The sequence below is a fragment of the Zerene cesonia genome, chromosome 4, assembly GCF_012273895.1.
Source record: "Zerene cesonia ecotype Mississippi chromosome 4, Zerene_cesonia_1.1, whole genome shotgun sequence".
Lineage (NCBI taxonomy): Eukaryota > Metazoa > Arthropoda > Insecta > Lepidoptera > Pieridae > Zerene > Zerene cesonia.
In genome coordinates, this window is record NC_052105.1 from 3,472,645 (window position 1) to 3,493,154 (window position 20,510).

At 34.8% G+C, this 20,510-nt stretch overlaps 1 protein-coding gene across 3 annotated transcripts in view; it reads left to right on the top strand.

The window, feature by feature from the left end:
• LOC119839618 (RNA polymerase II elongation factor ELL) overlaps nucleotides 1-20,099 on the top strand; it is a 43,866-nt gene extending 23,767 nt beyond the window's left edge. The window contains exons 1-12 of one of the 3 annotated variants that reach the window (XM_038366007.1): nucleotides 3,003-3,135; nucleotides 3,547-3,645; nucleotides 4,844-4,995; nucleotides 5,410-5,823; nucleotides 8,420-8,490; nucleotides 8,568-8,724; nucleotides 9,532-9,806; nucleotides 11,261-11,377; nucleotides 11,499-11,589; nucleotides 11,931-12,102; nucleotides 12,491-12,628; nucleotides 13,378-13,463. In XM_038366007.1, the coding sequence (XP_038221935.1) occupies nucleotides 3,631-3,645; nucleotides 4,844-4,995; nucleotides 5,410-5,823; nucleotides 8,420-8,490; nucleotides 8,568-8,724; nucleotides 9,532-9,806; nucleotides 11,261-11,377; nucleotides 11,499-11,589; nucleotides 11,931-12,102; nucleotides 12,491-12,628; nucleotides 13,378-13,461 (1,686 nt within the window). In that variant the 5' untranslated portion in view covers nucleotides 3,003-3,135; nucleotides 3,547-3,630 and the 3' untranslated portion in view covers nucleotides 13,462-13,463. Of the gene's footprint in view, nucleotides 1-3,002; nucleotides 3,136-3,546; nucleotides 3,646-4,843; nucleotides 4,996-5,409; nucleotides 5,824-8,419; nucleotides 8,491-8,567; nucleotides 8,725-9,531; nucleotides 9,807-11,260; nucleotides 11,378-11,498; nucleotides 11,590-11,930; nucleotides 12,103-12,490; nucleotides 12,629-13,377; nucleotides 13,464-14,609 lie in introns of those variants that run through there. The other 2 variants (XM_038366005.1, XM_038366004.1) reach the window with 2 other exon arrangements.
• Nucleotides 20,100-20,510: the final 411 nt, after the last annotated feature.

Genomic DNA, 20,510 nt, shown 5'->3' on the forward strand with positions numbered 1-20,510 from the left:
AATAGTATAGTAGAAACCTCACGAATAACTGGCCACTCACTTTGCTTCTAAATGTGTCTGCGATAAAAGTGACGACTACCGTTAGTAATTGTGTTAGAACCGAGTGATGTTTTATATTTAAAAGAATTAAATTTCCCCGCATCAACACGAAATAACTCTCTTTGCAACCGTAACAGTATCTTCGAATTGAAAACATCTTGTTTAAACAGGGCATGTTGTTTATCAACGTGTCGACTACTCGAACGTGGAACATTCATTTGTTTATTTATAATTACTATAGTTTCTCACGATAGTTCCGTATGAAATCAATTCGAATTTAGTCTTCTATAATTTCTAAAATTACTTTCTTTGCTAAATGTATTATAAAATCAATAATTATGAAAGCAAATCATTTATAATAAAATGTCGTGCAATAATATGACTATTGTTTAATATTTATTACGTTGTATAGTTAAACGAATTTCTCTAATTACTTATCAATATTACAATAAAATGAACGGCATCTCGACATATGTTGATTGTGTAAACTGGTTATCTAATGGCAACAATAATGTTTTCATTAAACTGTCCTCTCTACATTACATAATGTAATATATAAAGAAACGGTTCGTACCTACACACCAGTCTGCTGTCTCGGTTAATAGGATATTTCTTACGAAACTATATCGGGTATTGTTTTATATTAAAATGCAATTAAATATTACTTGACCACGTCAATCACAATAAAGGTGATATTAATATCAAGAGCATTACGGAAAATAAAGGGGAACTCTATTCAAGGTCAATCGGGGCAATTGTTGCAAATAAGTGTTGTTTAAAGATTGTGCAAAATATTGCATTACGCAACACAAGGAAACCAAAAATGGACCCGCTGTGTAACAACGAACACCTTTGAAAATGCAATCTGTTTTCTCTTTGTAAAGAGAACGTTATGATTGGAGGTTATACTCGTACAAGTTCATATTGTCATAAATATTGCTCACAGATATGTTGTTTATACAGAAAATAAGATAATAAAGAGCTGGTTAGCAATTAACGTGGTGCCGATCACAACTCGCCTGCGTGGATTTCCCGCTACGATGCGTGTTGAGGAGAACTATTTATTATCGTTCACTGCTGACGTGTGCTGCTGTCTGGCCGAATAATAATATGCTCTATGCGTCTGTTGCTACGGTCGAAATTCCATCGCACGACCCGTTCCACCTCCACGACGTTACGTCAATAAGATACAACACGTTAACTGGCTAGGTTGGGGCGTACGGCAGCTTGATTCGCGTCCGGGTTTGTCGCGTAGAATCCATAATAGAATATTTCTCGAAATGTTTACAGTTTGTAGCGAAATTAATCCAGCCTGCTTCGACGTCTCGTACATTTAAATGAACATGGACTGCAATAAAGACAATTTTAGGTAGTGATACTTTGTACCTACAACTCTCGGTCGTATGAACCAAACCGGTTGCAGCGGCCTCTCACTTTGCTCGCCGCTTGCTGTAAAATTAGGTAACCAACAAAAGCCACGGTCGCTGCGCACGATAGGCAAAACACAATAAAGAAATCCTTCCTAAAGGAGTAACAGTTTCGTGCCATAATTTGAACGAGTTTATCATATTAATACTATTGAAGTAAATTAAAATATTAATTGACCAAACAACATTCGAGAAGTGCCTTGAAAAACGGATGATGAATTTCCTCGTATTTTCCGGTCCAATCGAGGCGTACAGTCGAATGACCTTCGCTAAAAGACAAACAATGAAACTAACGACCTTGACTTGCTTCAATTTGCAGCTGATGCATCGCTCTTATTATCTACAAATACTTGTCTAATCATATGGGTTGTTATTGCGTTAATGGGTGTGCCTTAAATTAGTTACAAAACAATAAATGAACGAGACAATGAAGTGACATAATGTACACAAATGTAGCGGGCGAGACGGCTGTTCACCGAATGCCGAAGTATTCCATCGCGACGCGCTCTTTATATCGGTCGGCTGTAGGTACGGTAGAGAAAGCCGCGCCCCGCGCTCCACCGCGGCGCCTTCGTGATCGTCTATAGCGGGTTTTTTCCTCATCAACACTATAATTGAGCACAATATATTATATTTAACTTACCTTGGTTCATCTGACGGTGGCCGAGTTCTTTACTTCTAACGAGCGTCACATAGTATGAACAAAATGCTATACATATTTTATCATTCGCAAGCCGTCTTTACTTGTACAATGTACATATATGGCTACAAGAGAAAACTAGTATCAGGTAATGACTGCTCTATTCAATACTCTTTTGTTATTGCATCTAGCCTCACATTGATATGACTCAGACAAACAATGAGTATCAGGTTACTTTTACGCAAAAGAGGATCAATTTATTTCAATATGTTTATCAAGTTACAAGAAATACATTATGAATCACTACGACTGGACTTCATGGGTTATTGCTCCATAGTGTTCGCAACGAATCAAACTTTTTAATAGGTTAATTGGTTGGCATTGTAGTACTGGGCACTGGCAGACGTCGGCAGTCGCGACCTTAAAAGCAGCTCGGGGCCACGCTTGTATAAAGGTGTCCGCGTCACCAAACAACGCGTGACATGCGCCTGCGCAAATAACTGCCGTTTTATCTAAACTTTGATAATCTATGCAAATGAAACTTTACTCGCCAATTAATTGTACCGAATCAACAAACAGTCATTATAAATAAAAATGATAACGCTGATAACAAAATCCTTCACAGTACTGCTCAATAACACTTCTAGAACATTTATATTTTAGATGCAGTTTCAATTTGAGATATATATTTCGTTGGATGAAGAAACATAGTAGTGTCCGAATCGAAAGTAAAAAAGCAAAATGTCCTAATTAATTCAGCCGTTACAGTTGCACATGAATACGGTTTCATTAAACGTCGCGTGTGTATCCCTACTACAGTGAAACGGTACGATGCGCTCGACGGTTGCCTGTATTCTTGAAGAGCCGCGGCGTTGCCATTCCTGGCGATGAAAGTAGTCGCTCACTGTTTATACCACTGGCGTATTACGCACACTTCACATATAAAGTGCATGCCAGTCGTCCCCTACTTCCCGTATTTGGTCTAAACCACTTTTTGTCGTGGGAGTCATCTGATTTTATCGAGCGCAGGTGCAAAATGTCAACAATAGATGTTTTCTGATTTTAAGTTCATTTGTACGATCCGGCGATGATAAACTTATGATTCATGTTAATTTATTTGTTCAACTTTAAGAGATCTATTTGAATTGATCATAACGCCATTACTTACATGATATAAAACACAAAATAACACGTTATACACATTTTAATGTATCCCTAAAATCTAATCTTGTTCATTTTAAATTATTGATCGGACGAGGAAATTATTACATTAGGTACTTACAAGATAATTTATTCCGAGATTATAATTTAATATCTGCTATAAAAGCTACGTGATATAGAATAATTACTCAAATGGAATAGGAATAAATAACATTGACTTATTTAAAGATCATTTATAATTTCTGTCGACGCTAAAGAGTATTTTTGTTGCTTTTTCAGAAAATCTCAATTCCGGCACCATCCAGTGGAAATGGATCGTCGGGCGAATCCACATTTCACTTTAGCATCAATAGCAATGCAGAAATGGAGGGTCCACAGGTAAAAGGAATTATTATTTGCCGTTAATTTACTTTCCGACTGTATAATATGTAGGTACCTCAGGTAGGCAATGCCGAGATGCAACCATGCATCAGCATAATATATAATATTACGTAACCAATTTTGTAAATTGCGGCTTGATATCTTAAAATAATCATAATATGTGTATATAATGCATTTTGTTGGTATTGTGATAAGTAAATCCATTTGTGATAATACTAAATGTTATAATATTCATTTAGGATTATTTGAAGCAAAATTTATTTTTAAGCATTATATAAAATTTGCCATTGAAAATTACCAGAAGATACCCATTTATATTATATTGGATATAAGTGAGGATAGAAGGGTATTAATATTACAAACGTTGTACGTCATTGGCAGTGTTATTTAGATATACTTAGAAACAATATTAAAGACCTATGTTGTTAAAATACTTGTTATTATTGTGACGTAAATGAACAATCGTCATACACTTTGACATTTTTATCTACAATACGAATGGATTTATTTCGTTTAATTTGAATTCTTTCTACGATCAAAACGTAATAGGCTTGTACATGATTAAATTTATTTTATTTTTCAAGGCAGATATTATGTCTTTGATTTAAATGAAATGGATTTATTTAACATAATGTGTATAATTTTAAACAGGCGACACTGAAAGAAAAATTAACTGAAATACTTTATACTCAATGCTTATAGATATATTTAAGAAAGAAAACAAATTAGGAACGTACACGTGTAGGAAGTTAATTTAATGGAATATGAGTAGTAAATATACATTATGAGTACTAAAAACATTTTAATACTACAAGATAGAGATAATTAAAAAATCTATTTAATTTATGTTATTCGTTTCTGAATTATATTTAACAATTATACATAAAATATACATGATTATGAAGATGGCAAGATTATTCGTATACTTTTTTGATAAAAACATTATTAGCCGACAAACGGTGGGCGCTGGTTTCACCTATCGATAGTGAAAAATTAATCAAATTTTTCTCCCTAAGAATAATGAAATAAACAAGTAGTCAGTATTCTGGAAAGTAGCCTATTTTTCCCAATCCCGAATGATAGGTGAACAAATTGAACTGTATTCATCAACAACTAAAGTTAGTTTCGTCATGGGCAAACTAACAATTGATATAATATATCCAAAGTGTACAAAGCGTATGGTGTTTGGTTCCAGGGTTCGTTCGAATGCGTCAGGAGCGGCGGCGCGCGGAGGCTGGAGTCGTGCGGGCCGCTGCCGAGACGGATGCGGGTGCAGGCCAACGACGACTCGTACGAGGCGACGAAGGACCGCATGTCGAGGACCATTGCTGCGGAACAGAGCAAATGGTGGGTATAAAAGTTGACATAATATATTATCTATATGAGAAGAATTGGATAATTTAACAATTAAAACTTCTTGTGTTTCGTTAGGAAGTACTTTGTTTTATTAAGTAAAATTGTTTCCGGTCTTTAAAACATAACTTCGAAGTATTTGTAAGTCTATATGTAATGAAAAAAATTTACAAGAGTACTACGGAAATAATATAGCCAGATAAAGTAATGTCTACAATTGTAATATACTGCTACAATGTCGCCTGGCTTTGAAGTAAATACAGTCATTTTATTAATTATAAGATAATTTTTTGAAGCAGTTCAGCATCATATAGTACTGATAGAATAATCATTTAAGAAACATTGCAATTATGTTTATCTTTAATGTCTTAATTTTAACATTAACATATGTTCGCACTTAATTTCCAGCACTCGCGTAATAAAACCCAACCAAACAGACATCGGAAGACGTGTGAAGCTACGTAATACGCATCCCGTGTTCTCGAACGGGCCCGCGTCACTCGCTGATAGAATAGAACGGCAAGAGAGACCCGAAAGGCCCGAGCGGCCGGAGAGGCCAGAACGGCCCGAAAGACCGGAGCGGCAAGAGCGGCATGAGCGGCAAGACCGTTCCGACAGGCCGGAGCGGGCCGAGCGGGCGGAACGGCCGGACAGGCCGGAGCGGCCCGAGCGGCCGGAGCGTCAGGAGAGGCCCGAGCGGGTGGAGCGGCCCGCAGCGGTGCCGCCCGCGTGCCGCCCGCAGCCCCAGCAGCAGCCGCAGTCGCACCCCGCCCAGCAGCAACGCCCTCCCCCCAACCCCGAGCTTACGAGGCGACCTATCAAGTGAGTACACACATGACGCACCCATGTAAAGGTACAACCCATGTAACAACTATTGAGAAATAAGCGTTGACATTAATATCTATTGTTCTGATGATACATTACAATCAATGTTTAGTGACAAATATAGAAAAAAACACCCACTAACACTATAGCTACATTTTTAATAAGCTTGTGCATTGTGCGCAATTATAGTATAAACGTATATGTAAACGTGTGTTATTGCAAAATTATCAACATTCCTTAGAGAGTTGTAAGAAAATTTCCTTAAATCTCTTGTCACTTGAAAACTATTAAAGAATCTAAAGAGCACTGAAAGTCATTTATTTTATTTAAGTTATATGACGCTAGTGCAATTGGCATTTTAAAGCGTTGTTGCATAATTATGTAACCAAACTAGTTTGGGCAACAAGCACACTAATGTGTAACCGCATCAGCGTTTTTATTCAAGCAAAAATTATTTACCTTATCTCGTCAAACACTAGGTAATAAAAAAAAAAGTGACACTCGTAAAAATTTATATGATGTTGATATGTTTTTATGTGAAACATTATAATGATTTACTGTAAAGTGTTTATTAGTATGACGTATTTATGGAATATTGAGAATTCCATTCAATATAATAAGACATGATTTTCTAAATTAAATGTTTTCAATAATTATATGTAAATTTGAAGCGTTAATAAACAAAAGTTTATTAAATCCACCATGACTCGATAACATTTGTGAAGTTTGCGTGAAATCGCGTGTTATGTTCTACTATCGTCACACCATGATAAGCCAAGCGAAAAGTTCAAAATATTTTTGTTATTTCACTCAGATGTAACTAGCAACTTGTGATTCTGAATTAATTAATAATGCATTATGAATATATCATGCGGGTCATAGGCATTTATTTATTCTATCAATTTTAGGTTAATTTAAAGCTGTATACGCACAACTGTGTAACGGTCATGAATAAATATTTATAAGATACATGTGCAGGCGCAAGACGTTTCTGGTACAATCTGCCAATATTAATCGTTTACGTCAAAATAAATAATACTTGTACGAAGATAACATTGTGCGTGACGCGAATAATATTTATATGAAAGATACCGATTGCAAAAATATTGTCAAATTTTCCGTGCTCGTAATCATTTATAGTATGAATACGATAACTATTATATCACATTTGATAGTTGAAGCGACGCAACCGCTATTCTTACTAAGTCGTCATCATACATCACTCTAAAACAAAATCAAAAAAATCACATTTCATAAATTATCCTATTAATATTAGAGGTTTCAATGTTTCATCTTTGATTGGTCATATGTAATTAACTATAGAACATACTAACCAACTAAACAAATTGAATTTACAATAAACATATGTGTTTTATCATTAACGCGTTACAAATAAACGTCCCCGAGGAACAGTTATTGTTTACGTTTCTTATAACATCCAGTGACGAATAAATAGATGAACGTTTCGTGAACGATAATTTTGTTACACATATAATGTCGTTATCGCGACCGGTTTGATAATTTGCGGCTCGTGTGAAGGAAACGTTTTGTGGCAAGTCGGCTGATATGTTAATGTGTCAATATAATGCTGTGTTATTTCTTTTCCACGAACGCAAAAGCTGGCCACACGTTTTGGTTAGTGGCTAGTTACATTTAAATTTTGATTACAGTAGCACAAAATGTAATGAACTCCATATAAAAATAATAAATTCCAATAAGCATAAGTGTTTGATATGTCTGTTTTCCTTAATATCGTAGTATACAATATAATAATATTATACAAGTTTTAAATAGATTTGCTATCATAAACAATACACACATACATACACACACACACACTCAAACACGGACGCACATATTATATATTAAAGTAGTACATTTTGCTTTGATTAATAGATAAGTCATATATTGTATAAACAGTTTTATAGGACATTATAGTTAATTTTTAATTCAATATCTATGTCGGCTTGTGTACTATTAAAAATACCCTCGACGTTTGAAATAGCGCCGTTGACAATTATCTATGGCTATTCCACTAAAACTATCTGAACATTTATCCAATTGAACAACATCAATAATGCGACAAATACATTCTATTACCTGTAGAATAAATTCCCAAGTAAGCAGGCGATTAGTGTCTACTGAGTCATGCGTAGTCAAGGTTATGCAGAAATTATTGTAAAGCGAAAACGGCTCAAGGCAATAAATCAAAATTACCTTGCATACCACGTGAAATTATGCAGCTGATGAATTTTTCGTCGACCTTGATTAAAATAAAACTAATCACATGTGAAAATGTCCCAAAAACGATCTCAAGCACCTCCATTTATTCAAATTACGCTAGGTTTTTGTTATTTCCCTGATTATTTGCTGTGGAATTCGCTATTAAAACTCAAAGTTAAAGTAATCTTTTTTACTTTTACTTTTCGGTAAAAAAAATCCACAATCACTCTTTACGTAATACATTGTGTAATGAGCAAATGTAGCATTTCATCATTAAATTTAAACACCACACGCACACTTTTATAATAACAACTTTTTTTGAAAGAATTGTTTCCTTATATTATACTAATAATGATTTTTCCGTTTTCAGAGAAAGACTTATACAATTATTAGCACTGAAACCTTTCAAGAAGCCTGAACTATACACGACTCTCGCTCGCGGTAAGCCTATAATTTCCAACGAAATCGCGGTTATGTGAGATAAATAATTCACTTTTAATTCGTTTATACAATTTTAGAGGGTATCAAAGAGAAGGAAAGAAGTATGGTGAGCAAGATATTGACAGAGATTACGGTGGCGAAAGACAATTGTTACCACTTACGTAGGCACGTGTGGAATGACGTCAATGAAGATTGGCCATTCTATTCGGAAGAAGAGAAACGTATGCTCAAGAGGTAGACACTTTTTAATTTAGCCCTATAGCACATATTTCATTTTATCATAAATTTTTAGGTTTGAGGGGTGTGAATTATTGACATGTTGGATTGTATTTTATAAAACAGACTGTTATAAGTAGATAGATACGTCGTGAAGACATGTCGTTTGATGGTAATCTGCTGATATAAGTAGCTATGCCTGTTGAAATCTTTTCATTGTGATGATGTGGATATTAATTTTGTTAGTGTTTATTTATTACTATAAAAATAGAGGATTTTTTATATAAATGCGTGTCTGTAATCTTCAGATCATTCTTTATAATTAATTAACAATAAGTGCCTTATCACAGTTTTGAATGAGTTTTGTTTTCATATGTTATAGTCTTAACGCTTTGTGATGTTACATTATATATTTAACTAGCTTTTGCCCGCGGCTTTGCACGCGTTAATTCAGAGTAGTTTAATAGAAGTTATTATACATATAAACCTTCCTCTTGAATCACTCTATCTATCGACTATGTTTATGTATAGACTTTGTTTTATGCTATGTAGTGATGTAATAAGGGCTAACTGAACTGGTGGTTCCCCTGACGGTAAGCCACTACCGCTCATGAACATTCGCAAAGGAGGCGTTACCCGCTTTTGAAGGATAAGGAATTATTTACGACGGGAATAAAAGAATGGAAGGGAGAGGAATGGGATACAGGAGCCCCGTAATACGTATTGTAATAATTAAATAAGCACGTAATACACAATGATTTCTGTATACAATTCTAAGTGAACTCGCAAGTAGCGCGTCATATACATTGTGTGTCGTGTCACCAGGCGGAAACCTCAAAACCTGACGCCGCCGCTGAGCAGCGATTCGGCGAACTCGCTGTCGCCGCGCGCCTCTCCCGGCAAGCGCGGCGGCGGCCCCGCGGGAGCGGGGGGCGCGAGCGCGGGCGCGGGGGGCGCCGGCGCCGCGCCCGACGACGCGCCCGCCGCCAAGAAGCAGCGCATCTCGCACTACCGCCGCCCCTCGCCGCCCTCCTCCGGATACGCGACCACCTCGTCGGGCGAGCGGCACGCCTCTGACAACGAGGACGACCGCACCACAGGTGAGCCCCGCACGCACACGCATGCACACCAGCACTTGCGCGCACAAAATACATATGCAGCAGCATACGCACGCAGACAGTCACTGCAACGTACGCACGCACATACTTGCAGGTATTCGCACACATACACGCGTCCCCATGCGCACCAAATACAAACCACTAAAAGTACTGTACTGATAGCACACTTTTGAGCACCCTCCTTAAATTTTTAAATTACATCATGGTATGTCCATAAAGTCAAACATAATCGTCCTCACTACATATACCTACCTCTCTACTACCTAAATGAGAGACAACTGACAACAGTCATGACAAAACTTATTTGGTTATTGCTATAAGCAACAGCACTTATAAGACAATACTAAGTCGATATTAAGTCCTACTGAATACCGCCTCTTCACCTTGACCCGCTTGTAAGGTTTTGTAATATTTTTTCCATTGTAATTGAAGTGCAATAATACAAATGTAGCAATGACACTTAACAATATCATACAATACATAATGAATTAGCACAATTTGTTAGTGTTCCTTATTATCTATGAATGTTGCAAGGGCTAATAACACAACTGTTTGAAGTACATAATATATAAAATTGATATAATTAATCTAAAATATATAAAAAATATAGTCTATATAATATTTAGTTTATTATAAAGTATAAGAGCCTTTATATTTGAAGAAACAAATAATTAAGACAGAATAAACTCGATTGACACAAAATAAATCATAAAGCAAATAGCCTCATTCCGATTTATATGCAAGAACTAGTTTATTTTAAATTTGAATTAGTTAATGTTTACGATTTACACATTAATAGGTAGTTTATACAGTTGTCAATAAATAACTCGTTGACTTTGTTACTAATAATGTTTTAAACTGTACTATAGTAAATTGCGTTTGATAATTGCTTTTGTGTATAACTATTTTTCCATACTATTGTGTTTAATTGTAACGAAAAGCTAAATAATAATGAAACAATTTGAAACTAAGATGTCGTTTAAGTACACATGTTGTTTAAATGTCACATATTACACACAGTACTGTACTTCCCCTGATATAATGCCTTTTAAATTGTGCAATTTAAAATACTTTGCTGCTATATAGATCATTTTAAACTTGCAGTGATTAAACCATCACCACTTTGTTTAACAGTATATAAAGTATGGTTTTACATTTACCCTTCATATTGAATATAATTGAATTAAGTAAATTATAAATTCGAGAGTGGTCAAAAGAGAATTAAAATGACGCAATTATGAATTAGGGAATCTTAATATTATATATTTATAATAATTATAGAATTTGGCACTTCCTGATAGAGATATATTTATCAGCATTATACATATATGTATAGCTAAATAGCAATATTATATAATAATTATGATTTCATATCATACATTGATCAGTTATACTATTATATTGGTCAGTTAAATAATATTTATTATTCTTTACAGTCAAAAAGGACAATGGCTACACCCTAAACTTCACTACTATTAAGGATCTCTGCCACAGTCCTGTGAAAGCCAATGGCTTTAGAAGTAGTCCACCAGTAGAGCAAACTAGTATCACAGGTAATATTTACAGTACTAATAACTACTGTAGTGATTTATGTATTTATTTTTCTTTCTAATGTAAAAATCTCTTTTTGATTCTTAAACATAAATTCTTAAACATAATTATAAATGTTTACAGAAAAAGACATCACAAATACGGAACCATTAGACAATACAGCTTTAACGTCTGTGCCTGAAGAAAACCCGACTGATTTGGTAGAAATTGAAAGGTATGTGATATTCGGATTTATACAAAAATAAGAAGAACATATTTCTTTACGCGGATGTTCCATATTAATTATTTTGCTTTTTGTTCCATTATAGAAATTCCTTAAAAATGAGACTATATGGTGTAGTATTTTTTTTTTTTTGTTTTATTTTACGCGACTCTCATACATTTAGAAATTAAAGACTTTAACCCAATTTAAACACGATTAATCCATTATGTTATATAACCCGACATTTCGAACACGAGTCACATTACCGATTATATGGAATAGATCGCGTTTAAAAATCAAAAATATATATAGTATGCGCGTTGTGCATCGGCACTAAAATGTAGCACCCGCAGGCAATACCCGCCGATAACGAGCTCGAGCACGCGGCGCGCGTACAAGAACGAGTTCACGGCGCTGTACAGCGAGTACCGGGCGCTGTACGCGCGCGTGGCGCAGGTGGCCGCGCTCTTCACGCAGCTCGAGCAGCAGCTCAAGCGCGCCGAGCCCAAGTCGCCGCACCACCGGGTGAGTCGCCCGACTTTACCTGGCTTGTGGCCGACTGAGTCAAGCCTCGCCTGTGAGCGATCAGCACCGTCCGTGAACACTTGCACCACCACCTCTGGAAATGCATTGGACGCTGTTGATGGAGGGAATAAAAGAGTGGATTGGGAAGGGTGATGAAAAGGATATAGAGAGAAAGAAACACTCATTACATAGGCTTAGGCATTAGGCTTCCCCACTCACCGAACGAAACACAGTAGCATGCTGCTATATCACGACGATCTTCTGTGGGGGTGCGGTAGTTGGTACCTTTCCGATGTGAGCTGGTACAATTCAAATTCTACTAATTCAAACAAATGAATAAACAACTTAATAACCTTAAAATAAAATGTAACGCAACACGTGTCCACAGAGCATAGAGCAGCGCATAGTGGAGGAGTACCAGCGCGTGCGCAACGACCGCGCGTACCAGAGCGAGCGGCGGCGCGTCAACTACCTGCACCGCAAGCTCAACCACATCAAGCGGATGGTGCTGCAGTACGACCAGCTGGTGAGCACCGCACTCTACCGACTGTGCTAGTGTATACGCGCGGTTCTGTTCGCTTTATATACCATCGGTTAAAAACACTCGGTGCTAATATTGAAACAGACATAAAATAGCCTTATAGAATGCGAATTGCTGAGATTAATTTTGATTGTAAGACGGACAGACGGAAGCCTTAAAGAAGTTTTCTACATTTTAGTGCCGTGTAAATGGCAATAACTACTTGAGGAAACAGTTTTTAATTTTAACTTAAATTTTTCTACTAGCACAAGCTCAACACAACCGTGAAAGTACCATTAAAATCGGTTTAATCATAGAAAATGTGAATATAATATTCTTATATTTCTATTAATAAAAAGTAAAGCGATATTATAATAATTGTTCACATTTATCTTTAAAATAGTGTAAAGTAGTGGTGTTATCGTAACTATAATTTTTTTTTTATTATGATAGATGTCGGTAGTAATTTGAACAACGAAATGAAATCTTACACAATTCATTTAATAAATTTCAAACGAGCATAATTTCAAATTAGGTAAAACCTCTTGATTATATTTTTATTCCTCTATACCCATTTGAAATGAAATATGGTAAGGTACAAAAAACATTTAATGATGAATGCAAAATCAAACAAAACTAAAACAAATCCAAGATATAAATAGGTAAAAACGAAATTAATTCACAGATACTTTTATTTGTAAAAGGTATCGTTATGATAAAAACGTACATTGTATTTCCTAATCTCAATTTTCAAGTCTCTAACACATTTAAAGGACTACGGAGACTTGCCAGTAAGTATTCTGCGAATTCTCTGTATGATGGATATGAGTAGAAAATAGGGGTAGATAGATCCCTTTTTATGTGTGGTGGCATTATTGTTTTATTTATTATTATACTTGTTTTATATTGACGCGTATAAAAATTATATATTTACCTTAATAATCATCATATAATTAACATCTTAAATTAGTAAAATTAAATCGTAATAAATTAGTATGAACACTATTTACAATAAAAAGTAACAATAAGTAATACTTATATATAATTCTCTTTAATATCGGGATAATTCTCAAGAATTCAATCCAAGATTACTTGTATTCAATAAAATATAAATAATATAGATAAGTTCATATAAATACCGCTTTATACTGACTTTGGCCTTTCATAGAAACACCTGTATTTACCAACACAATCTCTGTATAGTATTATAAAGATATGAACACATTTTATTTATTCACGTGAATTCGAGCTGATAATCACAATCACATCGTGGAAAGACAAAGTTCAATTATATTTAATATTAATATTAAATTTAATATTAAAATTAGTATTAAACTAATATTTTTCAAATAAACACAGATGTTCGTTGACGTAAAACATGCGTTAAATGTATTATGTGAATTTATAATTATTATTTTTTTAATAGAGCACATATTCAAATCCCAACACAGCATGTGTGCATGTCTGCATGAAACTTTAGATTTAAAATAACAAATACGTCAAAGAAAGCAATGCTGTTTTTTTTTTTTGTTAGTTAGATATTACCATAGCAACTCGATTGTATTTCGTTATTTGATTTCTATATGCAATGATCAATAAGATCGTGTTTATGATGTTTCCTTTTATATCAAAGATTTTTTATCGCATCGTTCAGTAGTTATATCATAGGAAAATTAAATATAGCCCGAATTGTTTACTTCAGTCATATCTTTAATTTGTACTCTTTAGTGAATGGATATTATAGAAACAAGCATTTGTAAACCATAATTATTGTTGTAGAACGTTTTCAACTATAACTCTCTTAATAAGGCGAGACAGTTTTTAGTAGGATTTGTTCTGACGTTGGCATAAATATCTGCACTAAACCAATTAAAGCCTCTATTCAGGCTTGGCTGGCCTTCAGGCTAGGCCGAGGTGAAAGTGTGTTATTTAATAAAAAAAAAAGTAATAAAAAATCGATAATAAAATGGAAACTCGCTTGTTCCAGCGCAACCTGAAGCCGGAGCGAGTGTCGGCGGCGAGCACGACGCAAGCGTACTGACACTCGAGCAAGCCGCCGCCCGCCCGCTGCCTCTAGTACCGAAGTACCGACGCGCCTTCACACCTGTATTGGACTATTTATATCATGTTTACACCCGTCTCACGAGCGAAGCCGGGAAACCGCCGAGGACGTTCACACACCAAAAAAAAAAAGGAAAAAAATCCGGTTTTTTCGAAACCAATTTTTTTTTTTTTCACCACCAACACCACAGGCGAAACGTTTCCGATGTAACTCTAATGTGTATAATATTTACAAGTTTTGTACGTATCTCCCGAGTGGCAGAGTTTTTATACGTCGCGGCGAGCGCCGCTGCGCGTGCGCCGCAAGCCAAACTGCAGTATTGTAAATGTGTGTATATTCAAATATTGGTTAGAGGAAGGAGTTTATTTAAAATGTTTCCTATTGATGCTGCCTTAACCGACTTAATATGACGTACCCGATACGGTTTTTACGATTAGTGAATAGAACGTCGCGACCAAAATTTTTCATACACACATGTGTCCTGCCGATTTGGGATAATGTGCGGTGAGCGCAATATAAAAAAAATTGTAATTAATGTAAATTTCATATATTATGATATTGCGGCATATTATTTTAAGTTGAAGAGTTCTTCCATTATTTTAACTGATGTAGAGAGTTAATTTGGAGATAATTATTGAGACACGAATGGAGCGGAGTGGCTCCGCAGTATACCGGACATGAGGGCCCATTACGAATTTTATGAAAAAGAACGTTTATAAGAGAAACCTAGCTTAATTATAATATTACATATTTTCGGACATTAACTGTATTTAATATATATTGAACATTATTTTTCCGTAGCTGTTATCTTTCTACTTAGTCATAGAAGAACTTAAGTTTCATATGCGTGATGGAAGTGGAAATATAAAGCGAGGTCACTGTTTATATTTTAACGTTATTTGCTCTTGTTGTTAGCGTAGTTGACAATTGCAACCAACATTTCATCACTACATAGAAGGTTAATTTCATTTTTTATCTCATTTAATTTTATAATAGTGTAAATACTGAAAGTACTATATTTAATGTGATTAATTAAGTACATAATAGTCCAATAGTAGTTTGTTCGTCCAAGTTTAATTCCATTCGTCAGATATTGCCGTCTCGTTATTGTTGTCCAAAATTCAGCTATGGTTTGCCAGTTTTTTTAAGTACTCTTCATACTGTTACAGACCGAGCGAGTCAGAGATGAAACCAATGCATACGCCAATTAAATATGCGCTGTATGGTTTATCTCTAACTGGCTCTGTCAATAAAATAATGTAAGGAATATTGGGTGCGCTATGGATGGATACAAAAAAAAAGTAATATTTCAATTGTAAATGTCAATTTAAAGGACAAAATGCCTTTAAAAACAATTATTTTGCACTCGCGACGCCGTTGAACGCGACATCGTCCCTTCGCTTACAAATCCATCCAATATTTTAACGTTGGACGTTCAATTTATGCGTCTTGCCCCGCTTGCATGTTGTATATAGTACATTATATATAAAGATTTATCATGTTCTTGTTAAATTTTACTATGGGTAGTGTAATATTTTTTTTTCAGTTTTTTTTTTCTTTCTTTCTTATAAAATAAAATAATTAATATATTATATTTGTTCCGTAATGAGCGTCGCGTCGTCGTCGTGTTGAGATCGTGTATATAAGCTTTAAAAACTCGTGACTGTCACAAAGTTACTCATTCGGTGATCGAGAACTCGGCTAGTGTTAAATAACTCGCGGCGACAACGCGACGATGCTGTTATGTTAAAGTGGTCATAGATATTTGCCAAATTATAAATACATTTTACATAATAAATTAGTTTTTAATTGCTACGAACGTCTTGAAAGTTAGCAACCGGCCAGTGTTGGACATCCACTAGACTTAAGGTAATCTGGTCCTTTTCGGATAACCCTCCAAAAACACAATAAAACGTAGTTATTTTTAGTCTTCGCTCGGGCTCATTTGCACTTATACACAAAAACACTAACAATTGATTGCATTATACTCTGCACAACTCGAAAGTGACTGATAAATTGGTGAAATCTAATTTTACGCCGATACAAAGAAATGATTAACAGTTACAATGAGCCGAGTGTTAGCGAACCGTCTTACGTACATTGTCCTGATTCTAACGTCCATATTTGAAAATGATTTAGCGTTAAGTGATGATTACTTTAATCCCCGAATCAATTATTAGTAATTTCGCGTGAAGTATTTACCGTCGCTTTGATTAATTAACGACTCGTTGCAATCTGTTTTGAAATAACCCAACAATCGCCAATGAATTGGCGCCAATTATTCAATTGATTTCACTCGCTAAAATAGAAACACTGTTTATTAAATCTCACATCAAATTGTTTCCATTCACTGTATATATCTGATGATTTGTTATAATGAAATATATATTTATGAATAGCATAATGGAAACATGTTGTAAGTATATGGATTGTTATGGATGCTGTTGTTTCGGTTAGTTTTGTCAATTATTGTGTCAAACGACGTTGCTATTTCATTTTCACTGCACGGTTGAAACTGGAAACCTTATACGTGCACTCGATATTATCTATTGATTAAAGTTTCTCGGATCTGGCCATGTAATGTCTTGTTAAGATTTTGTTTCATCACCAAATTCCATATCTCTGTCTTCCTCTTGTAAAATTATAAATTAGTTAATCTTTTTTTATAGTTCCAACGCCATATGAAATACTGTCGAGTGTTTGTATAAAGCTGTTTTTGGTTTTAACTCGAAATTATTTACACTATAATGGTCAATTGAATGTTACGTAAAATGTCAACTGACGTCAAGTTCTCTGGTCAATTCTCGCGTTAGTGTCGCTTTGTTTGCTCACACGTTTGTTATCTCCTTAAATTACTCATGAAAATGCTCAATTTGATCATGATATTAGATAATAACCATTACATTTCGAAATTTATTATTTTTTATTCATTACTTCTCATTATTTATATTATTTAGAGCTATTGCTAAGTTTAACGACATTCGATCTGTCAGCGCTTTCTTCCCTGTACTAATTCTTATATAACTCACACATCACATTTGAATTTCTTTCATGTGGCAAAAGATTATCAAATCAATATGAACAACACCGTTTTAAAATGTTATTGTTACCAGTAGTTTAAGCAGTGTCGTTTGTTTTTTTTGTATCGTATAATAGATTACTACAGATAATAATTATATTAGTACATTTTGTTTCACGTGGAGGTATCTCTTACACGTTAACTTGTTATGAATGAAGTGGATGTTGTGATTATGCATTCCATTTTGCCGACAACCCATGCACTGTTCATTGATGCACTTTATGCGCGAGCTAATATCTAGGCGCGTGACAGCGTGCCACGTGCCTCGTGGCATCGCCCGTTCGCGCCTTTGTTGTTATATTAGTGACGTCACGTGTCATAGACTAAGCAAAGTGCATCAAAATAACCAACGTAACGTACACCGTATGCAGATAATACAAATGTTAAGAGAGAAATTTTATCCCATTTAATGAATTTAATAATAAGCTGTCACAAAGGGAGTAATAAGTGTCAAATTCACTTGATTGTTACCTATTAAGTTATTAGAAAGGTTGGACAGATATATATTTGTATTTTGTCATGTTTATACCAATTGAATATCTATGAAATATCATAGTCCATTGTACAGAGTAGGCGATATTTAGAGTCTAGTAACGTCATCTTTTTATTAAATCCTAGTTAGTGATAAATTAGAAGTACTAACTCCCAAACATGTATCGTTCTTTGCGGCATGACAAACTCGCCACTTGTATATTATGATTATTATTTAATAAAACATCATCTTACATTATGTTCTTTAATTGATTAAGTAGACCGCGGAGTCAATCTGGTTGTGTTAACCCCATTTATGATCATTACAATGAAAATGGCCTATTTTATTTATTATGTATTTATATTTAGTGCGCGACTCGCGAAATCGTGGCAACTTTGTCATGTGCAAACTTAACACTGTTATACTTAACATAGCTGATATTATAGCGGCTTGAAGGCGGGCGATGCGTGAATATCATTTAATTAAATAATTTGTTAAGATATAGATCATTGAGTTTGCGTATTCTGATCAAACGTTATTGTAAATTTGCTGTACAGTTAAAATGAAGATTAGCCGCCGTCGAGACAGGCCAACGGCGTTATCGCAAGACTGTCGATTTACCGAACAATTTAAATACTATGTATTATGTCAATGTAAATAGAGTACGAATTAGGCGTTTAGAAATGTTAAGGGATGTAATCGTAGCGTTTATTTTTTAATTAAATATATAGTATATGAGCGGGGGAAATATGAATTATACGAGGCGGGGTCCCGACGGCGGCTGTCGTAACAATGCTGCGATATTCCTTGTGCCCCTCGAGATATCAGTGCATTATATGAGTCAGATGTGGACTGTGGTACGCTAGTGTTATTGTGTATAGTGTTTATAGCTCGGACACCGACACTTGCCAGCCGGTTCGAGCGAACGACGACAAGCTATGAAATCCTGACATCGGCTCACGTTAATTAGCTTTTAAATATTTCATCAAAATATAAAATACACAAAAAAAAAACGATATAAATTTCTCGACCAAGTGCTGGTTGTTTTTTAAATTATTAAAATGTAAAAAAAAATTAGATTATAAACAAAGTATAGGTACAATTTATCAATTATACTATTTTCTTTTCGGCATTTCATGTAACAGTGGAAGGGACCTGTTTCTTCGCTACTCGGAAATCATTGCGTGTACTCGTTTATTTGAGAGCATTCATTGAGCGAACTCAGTATCGAGTGTTCCTTTTGTATTATGTGATTTCTTTGCTCACGTCCTCTTCCATTGCTTTATTATTTGTTTCGCCAACTGTCTAATTGTATAATATAATTTTGTTAAGGCAGGGTAATGCAGAAATGAGAAGAGGTACTTTTTTATTTTTTGATTAGATTGATGAATTGTTTGAATGTATAAATTGAGTTAATTTAATCCATTCAATGGAATTTGTATTGTTATGAAAGGAACAAGAGTTTGTTGTTTTTTTTTAATTAAGTCATTTTAAATTTCGATTTTAATGAGGCAGCGATTAGTTAATTACAATCATCAAGTTACCACAAAAGCAATAGTCAAATGTAGGCTCTCTGGCATTGCCCTTCAAAGAATTGGCTCGAGCACAGTGGCGAACAGCACGCCGCGTGCTAGTCACTAAAGATATGCAACAAAATATAGTTGAAGGGAAGTTGTGTAGAGTATTGTTATAAAAGGTACCTATTCTAAATCTGGAGAAACAGACTAACTATCAGATGCAAATGTCGGATAGTGATGCTGCAATATGCATTTATTGCCATCTTCATTTTATTTTCAATTATGGGATCAGTGCCAAACTTTCTCTTTCTTGTTTAGCTCAAAACGATGCAATTGTTAGCATGCTTGAAAAAACAACTGAGTTAAGTGTTTAGTTAGTCTGCCATTTTGTGAATATTTTGTTTTGATAGTAATATGTAAATCTTTTATAATATATTTGTTTACAATAAATAAATGACAACATTATAAATAAATGAAATTGTATTTTCCATTTAAACTGATGAAAAAAAAATATAAAAAGAATAATATGCAAAGATTTCAGATGTTTTATTTGAAGTTGCAAACACACATAGACAATAATAATCCTCACACTGATATATTTTTGAAGCAAATAAGCTAATGTGTACTGGACTACTTTTAGAATACAACACTACGTTTTCTACTTATACTTGCTATGAACGTAAAGCGATCGCAGGGCGGAGCTGTGCTATCATATCATTGAATTGAATCTTAATGTAATATAGGGAAAAGTTTTTTTT